Source organism: Vanessa atalanta, chromosome 18 (assembly GCF_905147765.1).
Source record: "Vanessa atalanta chromosome 18, ilVanAtal1.2, whole genome shotgun sequence".
In the NCBI taxonomy this organism is placed as follows: domain Eukaryota; kingdom Metazoa; phylum Arthropoda; class Insecta; order Lepidoptera; family Nymphalidae; genus Vanessa; species Vanessa atalanta.
This window is the reverse complement of record NC_061888.1, coordinates 6,466,970-6,485,016: the sequence shown is the minus strand read 5'-3', so window position 1 is coordinate 6,485,016 and position 18,047 is coordinate 6,466,970. Positions and strand designations below refer to the sequence as shown.

The following is an 18,047-nucleotide window of genomic DNA, read 5'->3' as shown; positions in this document are numbered from 1 at the left end:
CAATGAAATTAAAGAAGGGTTAAAATATCATGATTTTATTCTTCACCTTATTATATATATCACAACATGAGACCAATACATAAAATTGAAATACAGTATAATTTAACTAAATAGCTTTTCAAAGTATAACATGAAATAAAAAATAGCAATCTTAACATTTAAAATATATATATAAGACACCGCAACAAAATATAGCTGTTTATCAAATGAATTTAAATATATAGGTTATTTTTTTTTTTTATTAATATACAAAAATATTTATCAACTATTAATGATTTATTGTATTTAGTTCATTTGCACACAGTCATAACTATTTTGACAGGAATGTAAATTCTGCTTGTATAATCTTTGTTGGGTATTAACAAGGATATCAAGTGTTTCACTACATTCAAATTAGATAAAAAAATGTGCACATAATAATTAGTATCATTGTTTGTTACATTTTTAATAAATTGATTTAACAAGGAAACAAATGCTCGCATTTATAACATTTTATAATATTTCATTAATAAAGACAATTTCTACAATATAAATTGGTAAGACATAAACAAATTAATAGTTATACATTTTTACAGATTATAAATTATCACATCCCAATAGAGAATCGCACCTAGTGACTAAGTTTATTTTTTAAAATATATAACAGTCAAAGACATAATTATCATACTTTGCAATATTGAGAGATTATTTCACTAAATTATTTATTTAATGTCCTGAGGCCTATAAAAAATCTTAACATTTTTGGTTATAAGTTTCAATTTCTACTAAATATTTTTAGAGATTGCTATAAGAGTAAGTTTTTAGATGTGAGTCGCTTGAGACAAGCGTTCCTCACTTGGTCGTTACCCAATCTTTCGGCTTCTTGCAACACTCTTCGGAGGTCGTTAGTACGGTCGTGCTTTGCTGCCAGTATGTAAGCGCTGCTTACATTACGGCATACAAGATAGCAGGAGATCTGTAGGTAATCAAATATAATTATTGTTAACTAATGGTAGAGTTGGTCCAACCAATCCAATCCAACTTTATTCTCCTCTAAACTTCAATATTTTTTATTACTTCCAATTTAAATGGTAAACGAAATATTACAGACCCTGAACATGACATTTTAAATCACAAAATCACCAATTCATTGACGATGTAAATAATGCATAATACTTCGTACAATGTACTCTGGATTGTGACCATTCACCATAGGATGTCTTAATGTTCAACTAACTTTATCAAAAAGTGCAAGATTTACAGATATTTTCAAAGATAAAAAGCGTATTGTTCAAAGTTTAGAAGGCTGTACATTGTAAAATATGTATTACACGGCTTATAAAATAGTTAATCACAGGAATAGTACTAGGTATTTTACAAGCACGCTAAATAGTTCGACCTTGACAGCGACACTAGCGATGTCTGTGATGAGCATCTCAGCCTGCTCGTCGTGCAGCTGCCCGCGCGCCTCGCAGCGCGACACCACGGCGCTGGCACCCGCCTCCAGCACCTGGTCGCTCATCAGACTACAGGGGAAACACAGACATACAATTCAACAACAATGCCATAACAAAAACAACAACAATTACACAGAAATTAGCACGGCATCAAAATTAAAAAAAATTTTTTGCTCATTTTGGAAGTTTGAATACAATTTAAAGCTACCACCAGTATACATACTACATATATTTTATTAGCACTTCAAACCAAATTAATCATTGTTAACTAACTTTGATGATGCATTGGTAAAATAAGTTGTTTTTCTGATCAACAAAAATACACATTTAAAATACAACGCGGATCATTTATATGTAACTGAAATAGAAAAGAACCTAAAATTGATCCCAGTGATACGCCCATTTTCAGCAAATAAAAAAAGGTTAGTAAATCTTTACCTCAAATATGATGCATTTATATCAAGAATTATCCCTTCAACACGATACAATATAAAGTTATAATATTAAATAACAAATGACCCAGGAAATTTGAGAGAAAACGATACTTTAAAGCCATACTTTTTAAAAAAAATGCGCATATAAACGCACCAGGACTCAAAAGCTGATTATGATACAAAAATAATAATATAAAAATTTAACTTTTTGAAATCCTACGATATATTCCAACCACGAGAAGACAAAAGCCAAATAAAAAAACATATGTTATCGAATTGACGCGATATTATTGACTGAGAGCATAAATAATCTATGATAATCATTATAGATATGCAAAAAAATTACGTTTTTAATGTCGAAGGTGTTATCTGAACTTTGTTTAAAATAATGTGGATGTACATATGTAATGGCCTTTAGTAGTGCTTTTAGCAAATTGGATGGCAACGTAAATCTAAGGAACAGGCTGTAGCTAATATAGGTCGTCCATTCTATCGGATCCTATTCGACCGGAGAGAGATTAGGAGTGAGGCTTTTACGTGCTCTACGAGGTAGTGTAAATAATGCCGACTTATAAACAGCTACTACTAAGAATTTCTTGACAGGAAAAGCCAAAAACCTTTTTATTGGTCTGCATTTTGAGTTAAAGACTTTGGGTCGTTTACTTAGATCTGTAACCTTATAAGCTACCCTAATATTTACGTTTTAAACTAATATAATTAATACTGTAAGACTTTTTACATACTTGGCAGCAGTTTCTTTTGAAGTCCGAATGCACTTCGCCAACGTCTTTACTTCCATAAATCTGTCCGCGTTTACCAAATATTTTGCCACGTGTGTGTAAATATTCATAGAGTCCAACTTATGCTCGCTAATGATCCTGTAATTAATGGTTGTTATTATATTTTGATCATTACCTCCAAACATCATAACTTTGTTAGTATTTCCGGTTTAAAGGGTGATCGAGTCATTCATATTCAAGGGACTTAAAATTTTAGTTCTGAAGGTTAGTGACGCTTTTAAAATGTAAGGAATGGTTAATATTTCTTTCAGTACTAATGTCTTTTCTCAGTGGTTACCACTTATGATGAGGTGGCCAATTTGCCAGTCTGCCAACAAATTTTAAGCAAAAAAATAAAATTCCAACTAATAATTGCTTTGAAATTGCAAAGTTAAATATTTTTTTCTTTAGTATTATAATTAGCACATCTCAGTATATAATTTATCTATCTAAGATAAATTATACGAAAATTATATTTTGATATAAGTAACAAATATATTTGAACAAACTATAAGCATGAATAAACAAAGGTATAATTAATAAATTTAATGTAACACCCACAGTCATCATAAGACAATGCTTTGATAAAGTTACTATGACTTACTTGAAAGCCAATTCAAATCCTCCCTCTATGGTCTGCCCAGTAGCCAGTACTATAGCAACGATTCTTATTTTATCTGTGTTCGAACCAAATAGAGTCAACGGCCTTAGATCATTTTCTTCCCTTCGTCCGCTATGAACCGGTATGACGTCAGTAATTACTTTTTCTGTTAATCTACCACTCGCTTCACTTGCTGCTAAATATTTCGCTAATTCTATTTGACGAGACATCGTCGTCATGAGATTGTCTATGGTAGTTTTGTCAAGATTGAATTGTATTGATCTTGGATCATTTACTTCTGTGGGAAAAAAATGTGAACATTATATCCAATACATCATTACCACTTGAAAAATAATAACACGGACACTGTTTCGTTAATGAAGCGGATATGGAATGAAAAAATGCTTTTGCTAACCTCTAGGGTGTTAATACCCTAGCGCTCTATCACCAGCAAACATCATAAAATTAATTAGCTGTAATTTTTTTTTTTTTTGTAAGTTATTGAATGATAAACAACTTACTATTGGTGACCGGTACACACTGGCTGAGATGGTGTAAGGCCGCGTTTAGATGGTGCTGTCGTGCTTGTAACACTCCGAACGGCTGGTTGCCCGGCGGAATGGGCCTCGAGTACAAGAGAGCGCAAGATGCCGAAGCGCGTGCGTGCTGACCCGTACCGCACTGCAGGGCGTACAGCGCGTCCAGTCTCTTTGTGACTTCTAAAGTTCGACATATATGCATGATGTACTCCTGAAAGAATTATTTCTACATTAATTTTATAATACTGAAGAGTTATGACCAAAACTCTCTAGCTGTATTTTTTGTATTAATTTTTTTATTTTGTTTGGAATTTATTGAGAAAGGTTGCTGGATATATGTGATTCAGCGTTACGACCCTAAGGAGATAAATAACCATAACTTACGACCAATCTGACAAACTTTAGGCTTATGACTATAAAATACATGTATAATCCAAATGTAAGGTTTTACCGCAGGATACAATTAGAAAATTATAAAATGACGAGTGAAATAATAGTTTTTTTTCAATTTGAATAGTTAAGTGAAAACAATGAAGTTTTATTTGTACCTTCTACTAATATGTTATAATTTAGTATTATTTTTTTAGACATATGTGTTTCTCTCTCTTTTTCTCTATTACGTGTGTGTCAAATTACATAATAAGACATAAATCAAGTATTCTTTAAGAAATATTTAAAAAAAAGTGCCTATGATTACACTTACCGACCACATTTCAAGAGTAGAGTCCATGTCACTCATAGCCTTTAAAAGATCATTTACTTTGTCCTTCTTTAAGCATTCCATATAAACTGATTCTGTGAAGGTTTCTTTATCAACCATACTATCGTAACAATATCTAATCACTTCATTCATGTTACTGTGTTTCATGAAGAACATTATATTTGCGACGTGTGAACCATAATTGCTGAGATAGTAAACACATTCTTTATAAAAGAACGGGTCGAGTTTCTTATTCTGATGGTCCATTTTCGGTTCGTTGTGGTTATTGTTTCTGCGTAAAAGACCTTGAGCTAGTGATTTTTTCGGCTGAACGGTTGCCGTTTGGAAATCGCTGTAATCGCCTTGTTTTATCTTTTTGACACTTGCTAGAGTATGCATTATGTTTAACGCCGGTTCTGTTAGAGAAATCTTTTTCTTGCTTGTATTCATTGTTGATAGTTTTTCATTCGTAGTCTGTAAAAATTATATACATTAAATCAATACATCGCCAACAGTTTTCAAGCAGAGTGAGTAATCGAGGCGCGGTATTTGAGAGGCGGCAAATTGTGTGATTTTTTTTTTTAATTACTCTTGTAGAAACAGTGATATTTTAAACATTAGAAAAAAAACCGTCACTTTAAAACATCTTTTCGTTTTTATTTTTTGGCGTGATGTTACAAAATTTTCTTCCTTTAAATGTAAATATTTACTTAAAACTCAATTAATTTTCCGAACAAAATCTTTGTATTATTAAAAATGGTTTATAATAAGTGCGATTCGAAAACATTTAATTGGTATGGATGCCAAAAATATAACAGCCTATAATTGGAACAATTTTAAACCAATCACTGAATTACTGAATAAAAATGGCTATTAACAATTATTTGTTTTATAATCTTACTTTTATAGTCTCCGCTTTATCCAGGAGTAGCTGGTTAACTGGGTAGTTCATCTCTTCCAACATGGATATTATTTCATTCAGCAACGGATTGCTCCGAGAACGATTCTCAGACTGAATACTTGATACAGAAATAGATCTCTCTGATCTCAATTGTAATTTTCTATTTACAAAATGTGATTCCGAGGCTTCCTTCCCGTATTCCAGTTCTTCCTGAACATCGAGACAGACGTTTGGCGCGTTCTTGAAACAAAGAGCGAATTTTCTGCGCGCTTCTTTAAAACATCCCGCCTTGAGACACGCTTTACCCCACGCAGCGAGAACACTGTTGCGAGGGAGGCCCGATTTCGTCGCTATTTCTAACGCTAGCTCCCATTTCTCCGCTTCCAGCAAAGAACGAACAATTTGACCTAAAGAACTTAGTAAGTTAGTGACGATAGTAAATTAAGAACTACGTTTATTAAACACGTTGGTAATGCACTGGAAATCAGAGATTTTATAGAGCTCCGTAACCGTAACTGAAAGTATCGGATACCCTAAATAAAAATATATCCGAAGCCGTAACCGAATCCGATTAAGAAGGTGTTTACTGTAATTTTATTTTGCAGTTTTACTAATATAAGGACTTAAAATCCGAATTAACAATCATTGCACTGTTGTCATTCAAGTTAATAATTATTTAATGAATTTAATTATTATCAGATATCAATTTTTAATATAGGTACATATTGCATTTGTTTTTCTAAAAAAATCGTCAAAATCGCGAGTGGGGTACTCACTGGGATGCGCGCCCTGGTGCGGCACGAGGTGGTGCGCCTGGTGCTTGACGAGCGTGGCCATGGCGTCCGCGTGCGCCAGGCAGCGCGCGGCGTGCGCGGCGCCCGTCTCGCACACGCGCGCGCCCGCGCTGCGTCACACATTACGACATACATAACCCACGGAATATATCGTACCGATGACCAAAGTTTCTTATTTTTGATATCTTTAGAGATCTCGTAAGAAAATAAAAGCCCCTGAATACGAGTATTTAAAAAAAAATACAAATCTAATCGTTTTCTGCCTTGAGTTTGTCAAGGCAGAATTTTTTTTAAATTTGATATTAAAACAAGTGCACCCTTTCAATTTAAAAGGAAAAATATTTACTTACGATTTTTCATTCGGAGCTCGCGAATATAGTTCAGCGGCCGCTAGCAGAAGTGATCGTCTCGCTCGTACCAGAAGTCTCGAGTCACCTCCGTTTGCGAGTTCTCGCGCTACCTCATCACTTCGATCAAGAAGAAACCTGTCGGAATTAATACAATAAGGACTTAGTAATTATAATTAATCGTGAATCGCATTGCGTCGTTGTAACCCTAACCCTAACCTAAGCCTTTTTATTAGAGTGAGTAGAATTCATAGAAAAAATAACATTATTAAAACTGGATAAATGAATAATAATAATATCATGACCACAGACGGTTCATTTTGTAATAAGAAGACAGAAAATATAATTTCAAATGTAATTTATTCAAGTAAACTTTAAAATTTGTCAAAATTTCCACTCTACCACTATTTCGTAAAGCTGTTTCTGTGATTACATAAATTACACTTCTTAGTTTCCCTACTAGGGCATACAAATAGATGGTAGTCAAACTCAAGCCTTTCATTATTTAAAATAACCACAGAAGAATTGAACTTGACATTTGGCAGGTAAAATAACATACATTTAGAACAAGATTATTTATGCCATAAGCCTGTGACAAAGCATTGTTCACTAGGTCATAGATGTTTATCTTTCTGACGAGTTCAAAAATAAGAGATTTATCATCTGCAAAATAAGGTCACTCTTTTACATATATATCACAAACAGCAGAGATCCTATAATTGAACCCTGCGGTACACTCGTGCCAGAGCACTATACCTACGTTATAACAACTAAAACTTAATAAATAAAAGTTCTATTAAATAGATAATTCAAATTAAAAACACGTAAAACTTAATTCTTAGTAAGAACGAAGTGTTCGAATTGCAATGGCGGAATAAAAATGTAATTGAAAAGGGACACGGGATTTCTATTAAAAAAAAAAAACGCTTGTATTCAATTGGCGCTTCCATAGAGTGTAGACAGGCATTCGTAGAAATGTGAATAAAATTGATTAAAAACAAAATCGAATGTATTACCAGACGCCAAATTATTTAGAACCTGTCGTACTTTTTATAAATAAGAGTTTATATAATACTAGCCTCGGATAGTCCAAGTTGATTGTATGCATCTTCATTATGGATAAACAGAGAGTAACATTCGGAGTGAACTCATAACTAAACTCTGTCCTAACCGCATCATTCTTCTTCGTATTAGTAGACAGACACCAGTCCATACAAGTGGTGGCGCTGCCGGTATCCGAGTTGCTGCTTAACATCATGTTCTCCCGTTCAGAATTAGATTTCTTATTCATTGTTTGCGTGAAACAATCTTCGCAGACACGGAACTTTACGCCACTGGGGTATGTTGGCACCTTTAAGTAAACACATATACATTTAAGTTGTTAAATCTAGATACAAATACATAATGGACATTGCGTACGAACCAGAGCCTAAATCCAAATATTTTATCCAGAAAGAAAGTGTTAATATCAATAAAACCTTAGCGGAACAACAACTAAACAAAATTTCAACGCAAAAGAACAAACGAAGCGTTATTATTTTAATAGTATGCTTAGGTTAAATAGTCTGTATAAATTACCTTTAATTCTACAAGGACGACTTTTTAGGATAAAAAAATATAAATAAACAAAGTACTTCTTTCAAGTACAAAATAATATATATACAAGACAATATTTAAAACACATGGGTGGAAATTAGTCATAACGAGAAAAATATGGCCACAATAATGAAAATAAATAAAAATAAAAACTTCTAAGCAAATACTACACTAGCATGTATCATCTTGTAGTAATTATACCCGAATAAACGTTATTTGTTCTAAAGGTATATCATTTGGATGTATTGGTTAGTATACTAGCTTGAAGTAAATAAAATATCCGTACCTGCATTTTATTTCTTGAACAGCCCTGACACACTACTCTACCACACCGCCTGCAGTGATGTCTGCGTATAATCAATGAGAATATCGATATCTTGCAGACCATACATCTGTCTGCCGTGTAATCTTCTACCCACTGTTCCTTTGTGGGTACGTGTTCCGGCATCACGAATGGTTTCGAGGTAGCTTCTATATTAATAGAATCTATGGACTGTAATAATGAATCGTCCCAAGGTTTTGGTGGTGTAGGACACGAGAGTCTCGGGTTTTTCATATCTAACGCTTTCTCCGCGTAATATCTCAACAAGGCATCGACAGAATTACGTGAAATCAATAACGTATCAATTGCTTTTATGTTATAATACAGGTTATCGCCATTTATGTCATTTTTGAGTGTGGGTGCAATTTTATTTATTATTTGAACCAACATTTCGAGCTTTGCATTCATTAAGAGTTGCTCGATCATTATCAGAGGTTTTTCTATTAAGTCCCAGAAGAGTTGCCTCGAATTTGCTTCAATTTCGAGCATAATTTGAAAACCTATTTTAATATTTTCAAATGTTTTCCAAACTGTGGCATTGGCAGAAACAAAGTCAATGCAGACTTGGAATATTTCAATGTTTCTGATTTTTGATATTTCTTCTGAAACTAAGTCCATTGCTTGAGTTTTCGGTAACCTTGCGAGCAATTCACGGACTAAGGTCGGCGTCGCCTGACTGGTGTATTCAAATAATTGACGTAAAAGATTAACCACGATTAGATTTTTCATATAATCAGAAGCCTCGTGAACATCAGCCCATTCTAAACATAATTTAAACTGAAACAAATAACAAAATTTAACTCTCCCATAATATCGATCGATATGGGAGATATGGATGTACCAATACATAGTCCAAAATCAATAAGCAAAATATAGTTTGTTTTATCAAAAAAATACCTGTTGGCTATCCATAAGGACTTCAATTATATTTTCCGGATTTTCCATGGATTTCTCATAAATTGTATACCAATGGTTAGTTCCCATTATGGAGGATATCTGTAAGATAAAAAAAATATAGTTCCCATTGCTTATCACAGAAACTAATTTTGAACAATAATACAGTAACCATAGATTAGTAGATATATTTATTCAGTTGTTAATTTACCTGATCGTAAAGTGGTATTTTGACGACCCAATCTGTACATTTTTCATATAAACTTTCGTCTATCAGACTATGATTTAAGCTATATCTTAGGTAATTAATAGCTTCAAGAGCCCCCTCCGCCGGCCAGGCTGATAAGTTGTTAAGTATGAGATCTAACTTCAAATCGGGGCATTTCAAATATTGACAATATTTCCAGTTATAGTGGACCTTTGGATTGGTAGCTATTTTGAACAAAATCAAGTCCCGGATGTTCGTTAAATTTGCACTGCACATGAGTTGACGTTCTGACAGTGCATCCAATATTTTCAGGCATTGCAATATCTTACCAGACTCCAGTAATTGCGGTAAGTACGAAAATAATTTGTCTAAGTCTATTATTGTATGAAGTGACGCTAAACATTTATTACCTCCGAACAAAGCTTTGGTACAATTGAATCTTTCTAAATCCATGTATTTATTAAGATATTTCGTGCGTGCGTCTATATTTTGTTGCGTACTACTTTCGCTTAAAGTTGGATGAATTTTTCTAATAATATGTGCGAGTACCCAATTATGTAAGACAATATAGGTGAGGCACTGAGGATCTGGAGTCCGAGGTAAAGGTGCAAAATCAGTCATTGGTTCAATAAATAGTTTTTCTTCCGAATTTTTCAAATCATACACAACCTGTAGAAGGTTGTTGAAATTTTCCTCACTGGCCTCTCTCAACGGGCCTGCTAATGTTATAGACGGACAAAAGTTAAGAATTAATTTCGGAATCAAATTCACATTTAATTTCTTGCATATTGGTTCCAAATACGTTATTGGTAATTCTTTATTGTTTATCATGTTTCCAAATATGTCATGCAATTGTCTTTCTAATACCGAGAAGTATGGCGCGTCTATGGATGTTTCGTTAACTTTGTCTTCCTGTTCCAATTGTGACACGGATTTCGAATACATGTAACATTTCCTTAAGTAATGTACTCTTGCTTTCTTGGTACCGTGTCGCGAAACTTCGTTTATATTACATAGATCTTTATCTGACGCAGCGACAACATTCATATAAATTTGATGATATTTTTGCAACGAATTTTCATCTAGATCCTTAGATTTATTAGGAGTTACAATCTCGGCTAAGTCGAAGCAACATTGCCTGAGCTCTTTGGACAGCTGGTTTAATTTACAAAATTCCTTATGTTTAATAGGGATGCGACAATCTGTGATCAATTCGCAAACGTTATCTACGAAATCAAACGATTTATCTGTATTACCGAAAATTTCAAAAGTTACACTAGCGATATCCTCGACGAATCGTATATAGTTAGTTTTCTTAACCGCCATTACATCAGTACTGCATCTAACTTCCGCAAGCTTTCTTTCGACCACATTAATTAATCCATAGGTAATTTCTCTATTGAGTCCGCTACTAAGGAGTATGTCGACGGCATTAATAAATGGAGCATTTTGATGGCTATACAGTTGCAAATGTGGATGACGAGCTCCTAATTCGATTATATCGAAGGAATTCGGGGCTCTGTTCGAAGCTAAGAACCCTTCTACAAGGCCCATGACTTCTGTAGATACAACAGAAAGTGCAGATAATTCTTTCGAGGGATATCGGGAGCAATCTCGATAACATATAATATTTTTTATCTTTGCAATCAAATGCCTCAATTGTTCGGTAAACGTAACTTCTGTAGCAATTTCCGAGTCAGATAAATCGAACATCTGAAAAGTAGGTTTGACATATTTTTATTAAATCAAAATATTAAAGCTATAAACTCTTTGGAGTTCATTTGATACATCATAAATAATTATAAATATATTACAAACTAATGACAAATTAAATGATATGATAATATATGTCATTTTGCATAAAACAATATTTATACTTTGTTTTAGTAAAATATTACTTTATTTTTTTAAAGGCAGTATGGTTATCGCTCAAACAAGCAGATTATTTGGTAATCCTTATAATTTATCGGATAACAAAGTTATAAATAACAATAATAAAGGATTGAGAATGAATGACGAGAATCCATTGAAAAGTGGTATATTTTTTGTACTATACGATTGACGTTCGACGATTTAGATTATTGATACTTGTTATTATGTATTTAAATATACAAAGCTATCTCAAAAGCAATGCATGATATCATATTCAATTACTTCAGGTTTATCAATAGACAACTGTTTACACATTTGATACGTGTCTTTACTTATGTGTGCGTGCTTTTGCATATTGCATATGCGTTATGTTTTATTACAATAAAAATGTATTTAATTATCTCTATGTGAACAGTTGTTGTTACGCGCAGGGCAATGACATCTTACCGATAAATACAAATCGGAATATTGCGAAATCACGGAAATGGTTTTGACTTTTGACATTAATTTTATTTGCTTATGTTTGTCTAAAAGATTACGTATTTCTATCTAAAGTGCTATTCTGTAATAAATCACTTCGTACTCTTCTTCATATTCAGCAGTGAGTTTCGAGTTTTTTTCAGAATAATTCTACTGGTACTTTGTTATCTAATGTCTAATGAATATTTATATCAAGTAGTACAGCTTTAATGCTATGAAATTAGAATCCCTTGAATGTATAGAAATATATACAAAATAAAAAAAAGTTTATGCAAACTTTGAACGGTAAAATGTAAATGTATTCAATATAACTTACTGCAATCTCATTAACTGCAAAACTTTACTAAGTGTACTTTCATAGTTACGTTTATTTTTTATTAATTATTTACATAATTTAGACAGCATAGTCATTATTTTTTCAAGATATAAATATAATATTGAGACAAATTAATCTCTGTTACAATTACGTAACTTCATTTGTATTTTTATTTTTAATGAGATCTTGAAGTAAACCAATTCAAAGTACTTGTAAAAAGCCTTTTACAAGCTTCAAGTAGGCTCTTGAATAGAGTATCTATACTTTGAATTGATAATGTAACGTAAGTATAAAATGGTCTATAGATACGTATCGTGTTTTGTGAGCTAAATTTAAAAAAAACTACAATTTTTTCGATGTTTGTTGCGACGTTGTTCACTAGAACTTTTTGAAGAAAACGACTCAGGTATTAACTCCTGCCCGTCTGAGGACGTTATCTTCATTTACAAATACAATACTTGAATAATAATTTAATTATCAAACAAATTCCATTTTAGTTTACGATATACAAAACATACTTTAAAAGACTAACATAAGTTTTAAAACATTTTTCATCTTAATATTACTTTCGTAAGAAAATTGATTTAATTTCACAACTAGAATTGTGTATTCAGACAGAAAATATCGAAGATTCAGATATTCTACCGCCAAATAGTAGTCATATTGTTGTGTGTTCCGGTTTGAACGGTGAGCGAGCCAGTGTAACTACACGCACAAGAGACATAAAATCTTAGCTACCAAAGTTGGTGGCGCATTGGCAATATAAGGAATGGTTAATATTTCTTACAGTGCCATTGTCTATAGATGTTGGTGACCACTTACCATCAAGTGACCCATTTGCAGTTCCCCCTACAGACAGACATTAATGCTTAAATTTTTCACCGTTTCTTTTTTATTTATCAGTGTTGTGGTGTAGTGGTGTTGATACCGCTGAAGCAATCTACAAACTAATTTAAAAAAAAGCTTTAAAAATATACTTATACTTGATTCCAAATTAAAATTGGAATAAATAATTAGTATTAATTATTTATTCCAATTAATAGGAAAAGCCAAATAAACAAAATTTAACGGTAAATTGACGCGATAGCATTGGTTGACAGCTTAATTAATTTATGATATTCACTATGGATTTGCGACAAAATGGCGTTTTGAACGTCGGCGAAACTGTTATCGCGATTTTGGAAGTAAAATTAAAGAGGAAATAAGTAGTTAAGTGTAATATTATAAATAAAGATATATTGCTCATAAACTCTAAAGTAGTGAACAATATAGCTGAGTTATTAGCAAATCGCATTAAATAAATCTAAAGATTATTTATATTTTTTCCTACTTCCATTGGAATAGGCTATACCTCGTTTTTATGTGTTGAAAAGATTAAGCCTTTTAATCTTTTTAAATTACTTCAGCGTAGGAATGTACAACCGACTCGACATCCATAATTCACGTATTACATATAAATCATTACTTTTATTATTTTCTCTGGGTTGTTTTAGAATATAATATTTTTTATGAATATGACAATTTACTCGCCGAATATTACTTTGGAGATGTAATACTGAAGTCGAATGTTACTGGCAGCCAGGAAAAAAGTAATTATTAGTTTTGAAGGATAGTAAAAACGATATATGCCCATTTTTATAATTATAAACAATTTTTTTTTACAGAGATGTTACCATTTTTGAATGACATTCTCAAAAACAAAACATTGGAACGCCCCAAGCCAAGCAAGTATTTTCTCAACGACATTATAATACAAAGACAGATTAGTAAATTACGAATACAGCGTTTATCGGAAATTCTAAAAATATGGTTTTTCGTTTACCTAGCCTTAGCGATCCCTTTATGGTGTACAAAAGGTACATAAAGTATTATTTTAAACAATATACTTATTTTGTAATAAAATTTTAAGGTCAGAGGTTAGTCACAAGCGCCTGTATATATAGTTTTTAACTTTTTAGGTGTGGATTTCAAGCGGTAACTTATATATCGCGGTTACAATTAAGTAAATATTTAACTATCGTATCATTGTTAGTACTTTTTACATTTCGAAAAGCATCTAACATCAGGCTGGCCAACTAGACTTCATACCATACTACACATTTTACTGTTTTGATTGTAAAATAGGAAAAAGTTCCCTACCTTCTTTTCATGGTAATTTCATTATTAAAGTTGCGGTATGTTTCAACATTTTGAATGATTTTTATATTTATGAATTAAAGTATACTCAAACGAAAAAAAAGTACCTACATGATTTTTTATGGCGGATGGAATTATTTTAAAATTTATTTCCAGGTTGGTGCTGCTGTTGTTTGTTGTGTAATTTTTTCAAACCAAATAAAATGATCGAAGAAGCCAAAATTTTTTTAGAAACTAATCCTCCAGGAGTCTTTAGACACAGGGGAGGTGTGATTTATTACGAGCCAAGTGACAATGAAAGAGATTGTTATGAAAAGCTTGAGCACTTGATCAGAACAATTTAGGCAGATATATGAAATGATCATGTATGAAAAAGGACCTATATTTAGTATATTTGACAAAAATCGAACCTTTGTTTTTTTTATATGCAAATTAAGGAGTAGCACAATATTTTAACGAACGTTTCAATAAAAACATAAGTCATTCATTCATAACAATAGTGGGTTAATATAAACTATATATTTAAACAACTTGGATCCTTAACGAGCGATATTGAATTAAATACTTTTAACATACCTCTAATATTTGGTTTGCTTTAGAGAAATCATTTTGATACAGCGCCAGAGCTACAAGACAATTCGGCTTCGCCAGCATTATTGAAATGAAATCTATAGTGTTTTTTTTCAGAGAACACGCTGGAAATTTACAACATTTATTAGTTTTTGAGTTTAATGTAATAATTAACTCTTATTTTACATACGTAGTATAACTTACTCTCTTCAGAAGCAGAGACAGTAGATGTAAGCATAGCTTGATCAACTTCGGGCCTAGGATTCGTGTGTCGACGTCTTATTTTAGGCTTCTTTCTGACAACTTTTTGATCGGATTCACGATCTTCGTCTTCACTACTCTCGTCCACCTCCACGTAATCTAGACACAGTTTCAGATGTACGGGACTCGTGTCAGGCGAAAGCGTCGACACGAGTTGCATTTTCCAAATAGAATGATTGATAACATTCGTCAATTTTTTTAAACGCGCCGATGTGTTTTGGTCGTCGATTTGTGTATTGCTAACGTCTCTTTCCCATAATGTTTCTATACATAATTTAAGAGTATTCAAAATTATTTGCGTCGTTAAAGAGTTGCACAGGAAACCTGTACTCGAACTGTTCATACTTTTCGGATTCTTGTTCTGCTTTTTGGAATAGAAGTAGGAACATTCTGAATGCGTCCCGCATGGGTAGTCTTGCGTATGTTCGTAGCATGAGAAATATTCATATCTCAAAAATAAACAAGAGAATATAGTTTCTATAGCTTCGATACAATATTGCAAAGGTTGAATTGATAAGACTAGACGTTTGATGTCATCGAGTGATGTACTCATTTCTTGCGTGTTTTCAATACCTTCGGATGTATTTAATATTGTATCTATAACCTTTGTTATTGCACAGTAACTATTATATGTGGAAATATCCCAGTTTGAGATACTTTGGTTGATTTTCTCTGGGTTGTTTTTATTGTTATGAGACAATAGTTCAGTTATAAACTCATTGTTCGTATTCAACAACCTAGACACCTTGTACCTGTCCACTTTAGACAGCCTACAAACCTGGGATATAACTGTTAAAGCACTCTGACTTAAAACCTGACTAAATATCGATGTCGTCATAATTTTACAATTATTTTCGAGGCAAAATTTGATGACTGTCAATTCTCTTTTAATTTCAGTCATATAAAATTGCAATTGTCGATCCGTTGTTGTGTATGTATCGAGGATTGAAAATATGTTTGTCAACTGATTAACTAATGAAGGCAAGTCGTACGTCTCGGGACAATTTGTGAGATCAATTAATACCATTATGAGAATTTGTTTTGTGAAGTTATTAATTTCAAATGTCACATTTTTCATATCATTCAGTTGTTGTTTATAAATCTGAGCGGCTTTCAACAGCCAATGAGTCTTATCCTGGTAACAAAGTTCTATCATGTATTCTGCTGTTAATTTAAAATGCTTCTGTGATTCATTTCTGTGCATGAGATCCGAAGCTATATTAATAAGTTCCGGTTTTCTATGGGTAACTAAGCTGATCAGAATCTGCTTTCTGTGTTGTCTGAATATATCATCAGAGAAATGATTGAAGATATCATTAATTAATTGAGGCTGTATTTTATCATCCCATCTCGCTAATGACAAAATTGTAATCACTTTCTCTGGATAATTGTTTGATAATTCAGATTTTAATACTTCCAAATATAAAAGTTGAATTTTATACAAAATCGATTTATCATGTATATGGGTTTGTAAAAAATTTAGTATCGTTGAGGTTGTAACTGGATTGCTTGTCAAATTTTTTTTTAAGAATTCTAGTGCTTGGCTGGATATGTTCTCAATTGGCTTAGATTCTTCTGTATCATAATAAACTTGTAAGATTTCCTGGAATAAGATATTTAACTCAAATACTTTAAGGGTGAATAAAAGTATAATAAATTATTTTTAAGAGTAAAAAGTTACACCAAATCTTTGTAAGCTCTGTTCTTATAATATTAAAATCTGAGACATCACAAAGAGACAGACTAAATAAAGATTGGTCTTGTAGGTGAGCACTATTTTCAATATTATTGAAAACCTCTACCAAAGTTTATGCTTATAATCACTTAAACCTAAACTAAGGCCACCCAGTTGTCCCACACTTAATTTTCCATATTCAACAATTAAATCTATTTAATATAAAGTCGCTATGTAAATAACATGTACATGTGTGTTTATAACATGTACATGTGTATGTAAGAGCCGAGATGGCCCAGTGGTTAGAACGCGTGCATCTTAACCGATGATTTCGGGTTCAAACCCAGACAGGCACCACTGAAATTTCATGTGCTTAATTTGTGTTTATAATTCATCTCGTGCTCGGCGGTGAAGGAAAACATCGTGAGGAAACCTGCATGTGTCTAATTTCAACGAAATTCAGCCACATGTGTATTCCGCCAACCCGCATTGGAGCAGCGTGGTGGAAAATGCTCCAAACCTTCTCCTCAAAGGGAGAGGAGGCCTTTATCCCAGCAGTGGGACATTTACGGGCTGCTTATGTATCTACCGCATTTTGGCTTACCTCGAATACTTCTTCAGTTAAGTTATCCAATAGGCGGAGTGTATATTTTAACTCGTCTTCCTTCATTGTTATTGGTTATTATTCTACAAATTCTATCACTATAAAACAAATATATTTATTGTTATATAATACTTCATTCATTTATTGCATTATGTGCTACCTACCATTAATTTTTATACTACTCAATTTAAAAACTTTAACATTATATATATAATACATTTAATATTTGTAGAAATTTATTTAATTCTTAGAATGAAAATTAAACAAAAAGAATTTAGACAATCTATTGAATGTAGGAAAAAATTCATATACGTACTTCAATAGGAATAAATAACCGTCAACAAAATCTTAACAAAAGGTTGATCAAATGGTATATTAATCTTACCTTACATTAATAACATAACAAAGTATACGAAAATATAAACTACATCTACATTGACGTTAAAAAATACACAGAACTTGAAACCAAAAATTGTTTATTTTGGAAGTCACTTCACAATTCTACATAAACAAAAAAAATTAATACAGGCTGTCAATTATTAAGTTTATATTGACATTTGACAAATGGTAACCAGATTATTT

General features: G+C 32.4%; 1 protein-coding gene across 1 annotated transcript; it reads right to left on the bottom strand.

Moving 5' to 3' along the window:
- Positions 1-156: 156 nt before the first annotated feature.
- On the bottom strand, positions 157-17,970 carry LOC125071146 (zinc finger FYVE domain-containing protein 26 homolog). Its single transcript, XM_047681239.1, has 17 exons — positions 17,851-17,970; positions 17,466-17,563; positions 15,130-16,789; positions 14,932-15,050; positions 9,555-11,264; positions 9,347-9,445; positions 8,414-9,226; positions 7,611-7,882; positions 6,535-6,669; positions 6,167-6,294; positions 5,391-5,797; positions 4,493-4,963; positions 3,772-4,000; positions 3,254-3,548; positions 2,614-2,748; positions 1,379-1,505; positions 157-955 (listed from the first exon to the last, which is right to left on the bottom strand). Exons 2-17 carry the CDS (start codon positions 17,529-17,531, stop codon positions 785-787), a joined length of 6,837 nt encoding a protein of 2,278 aa, XP_047537195.1. The 5' UTR covers positions 17,532-17,563; positions 17,851-17,970; the 3' UTR covers positions 157-784.
- Positions 17,971-18,047: the final 77 nt, after the last annotated feature.

Bases quoted from the DNA above. Each gene is read 5' to 3' on its own strand.
- LOC125071146 (XM_047681239.1), bottom strand. From the start codon at position 17,531: ATGAAGGAAGACGAGTTAAAATATACACTCCGCCTATTGGATAACTTA. The intron at 11,265-14,931 runs GTATGTTAAAAG...CCTACTTTTCAG, and splicing joins AAGCAAACCAAATATTAGAG to ATGTTCGATTTATCTGACTC. The intron at 9,227-9,346 runs GTATTTTTTTGA...TATTTGTTTCAG, and splicing joins TCCTTATGGATAGCCAACAG to TTTAAATTATGTTTAGAATG.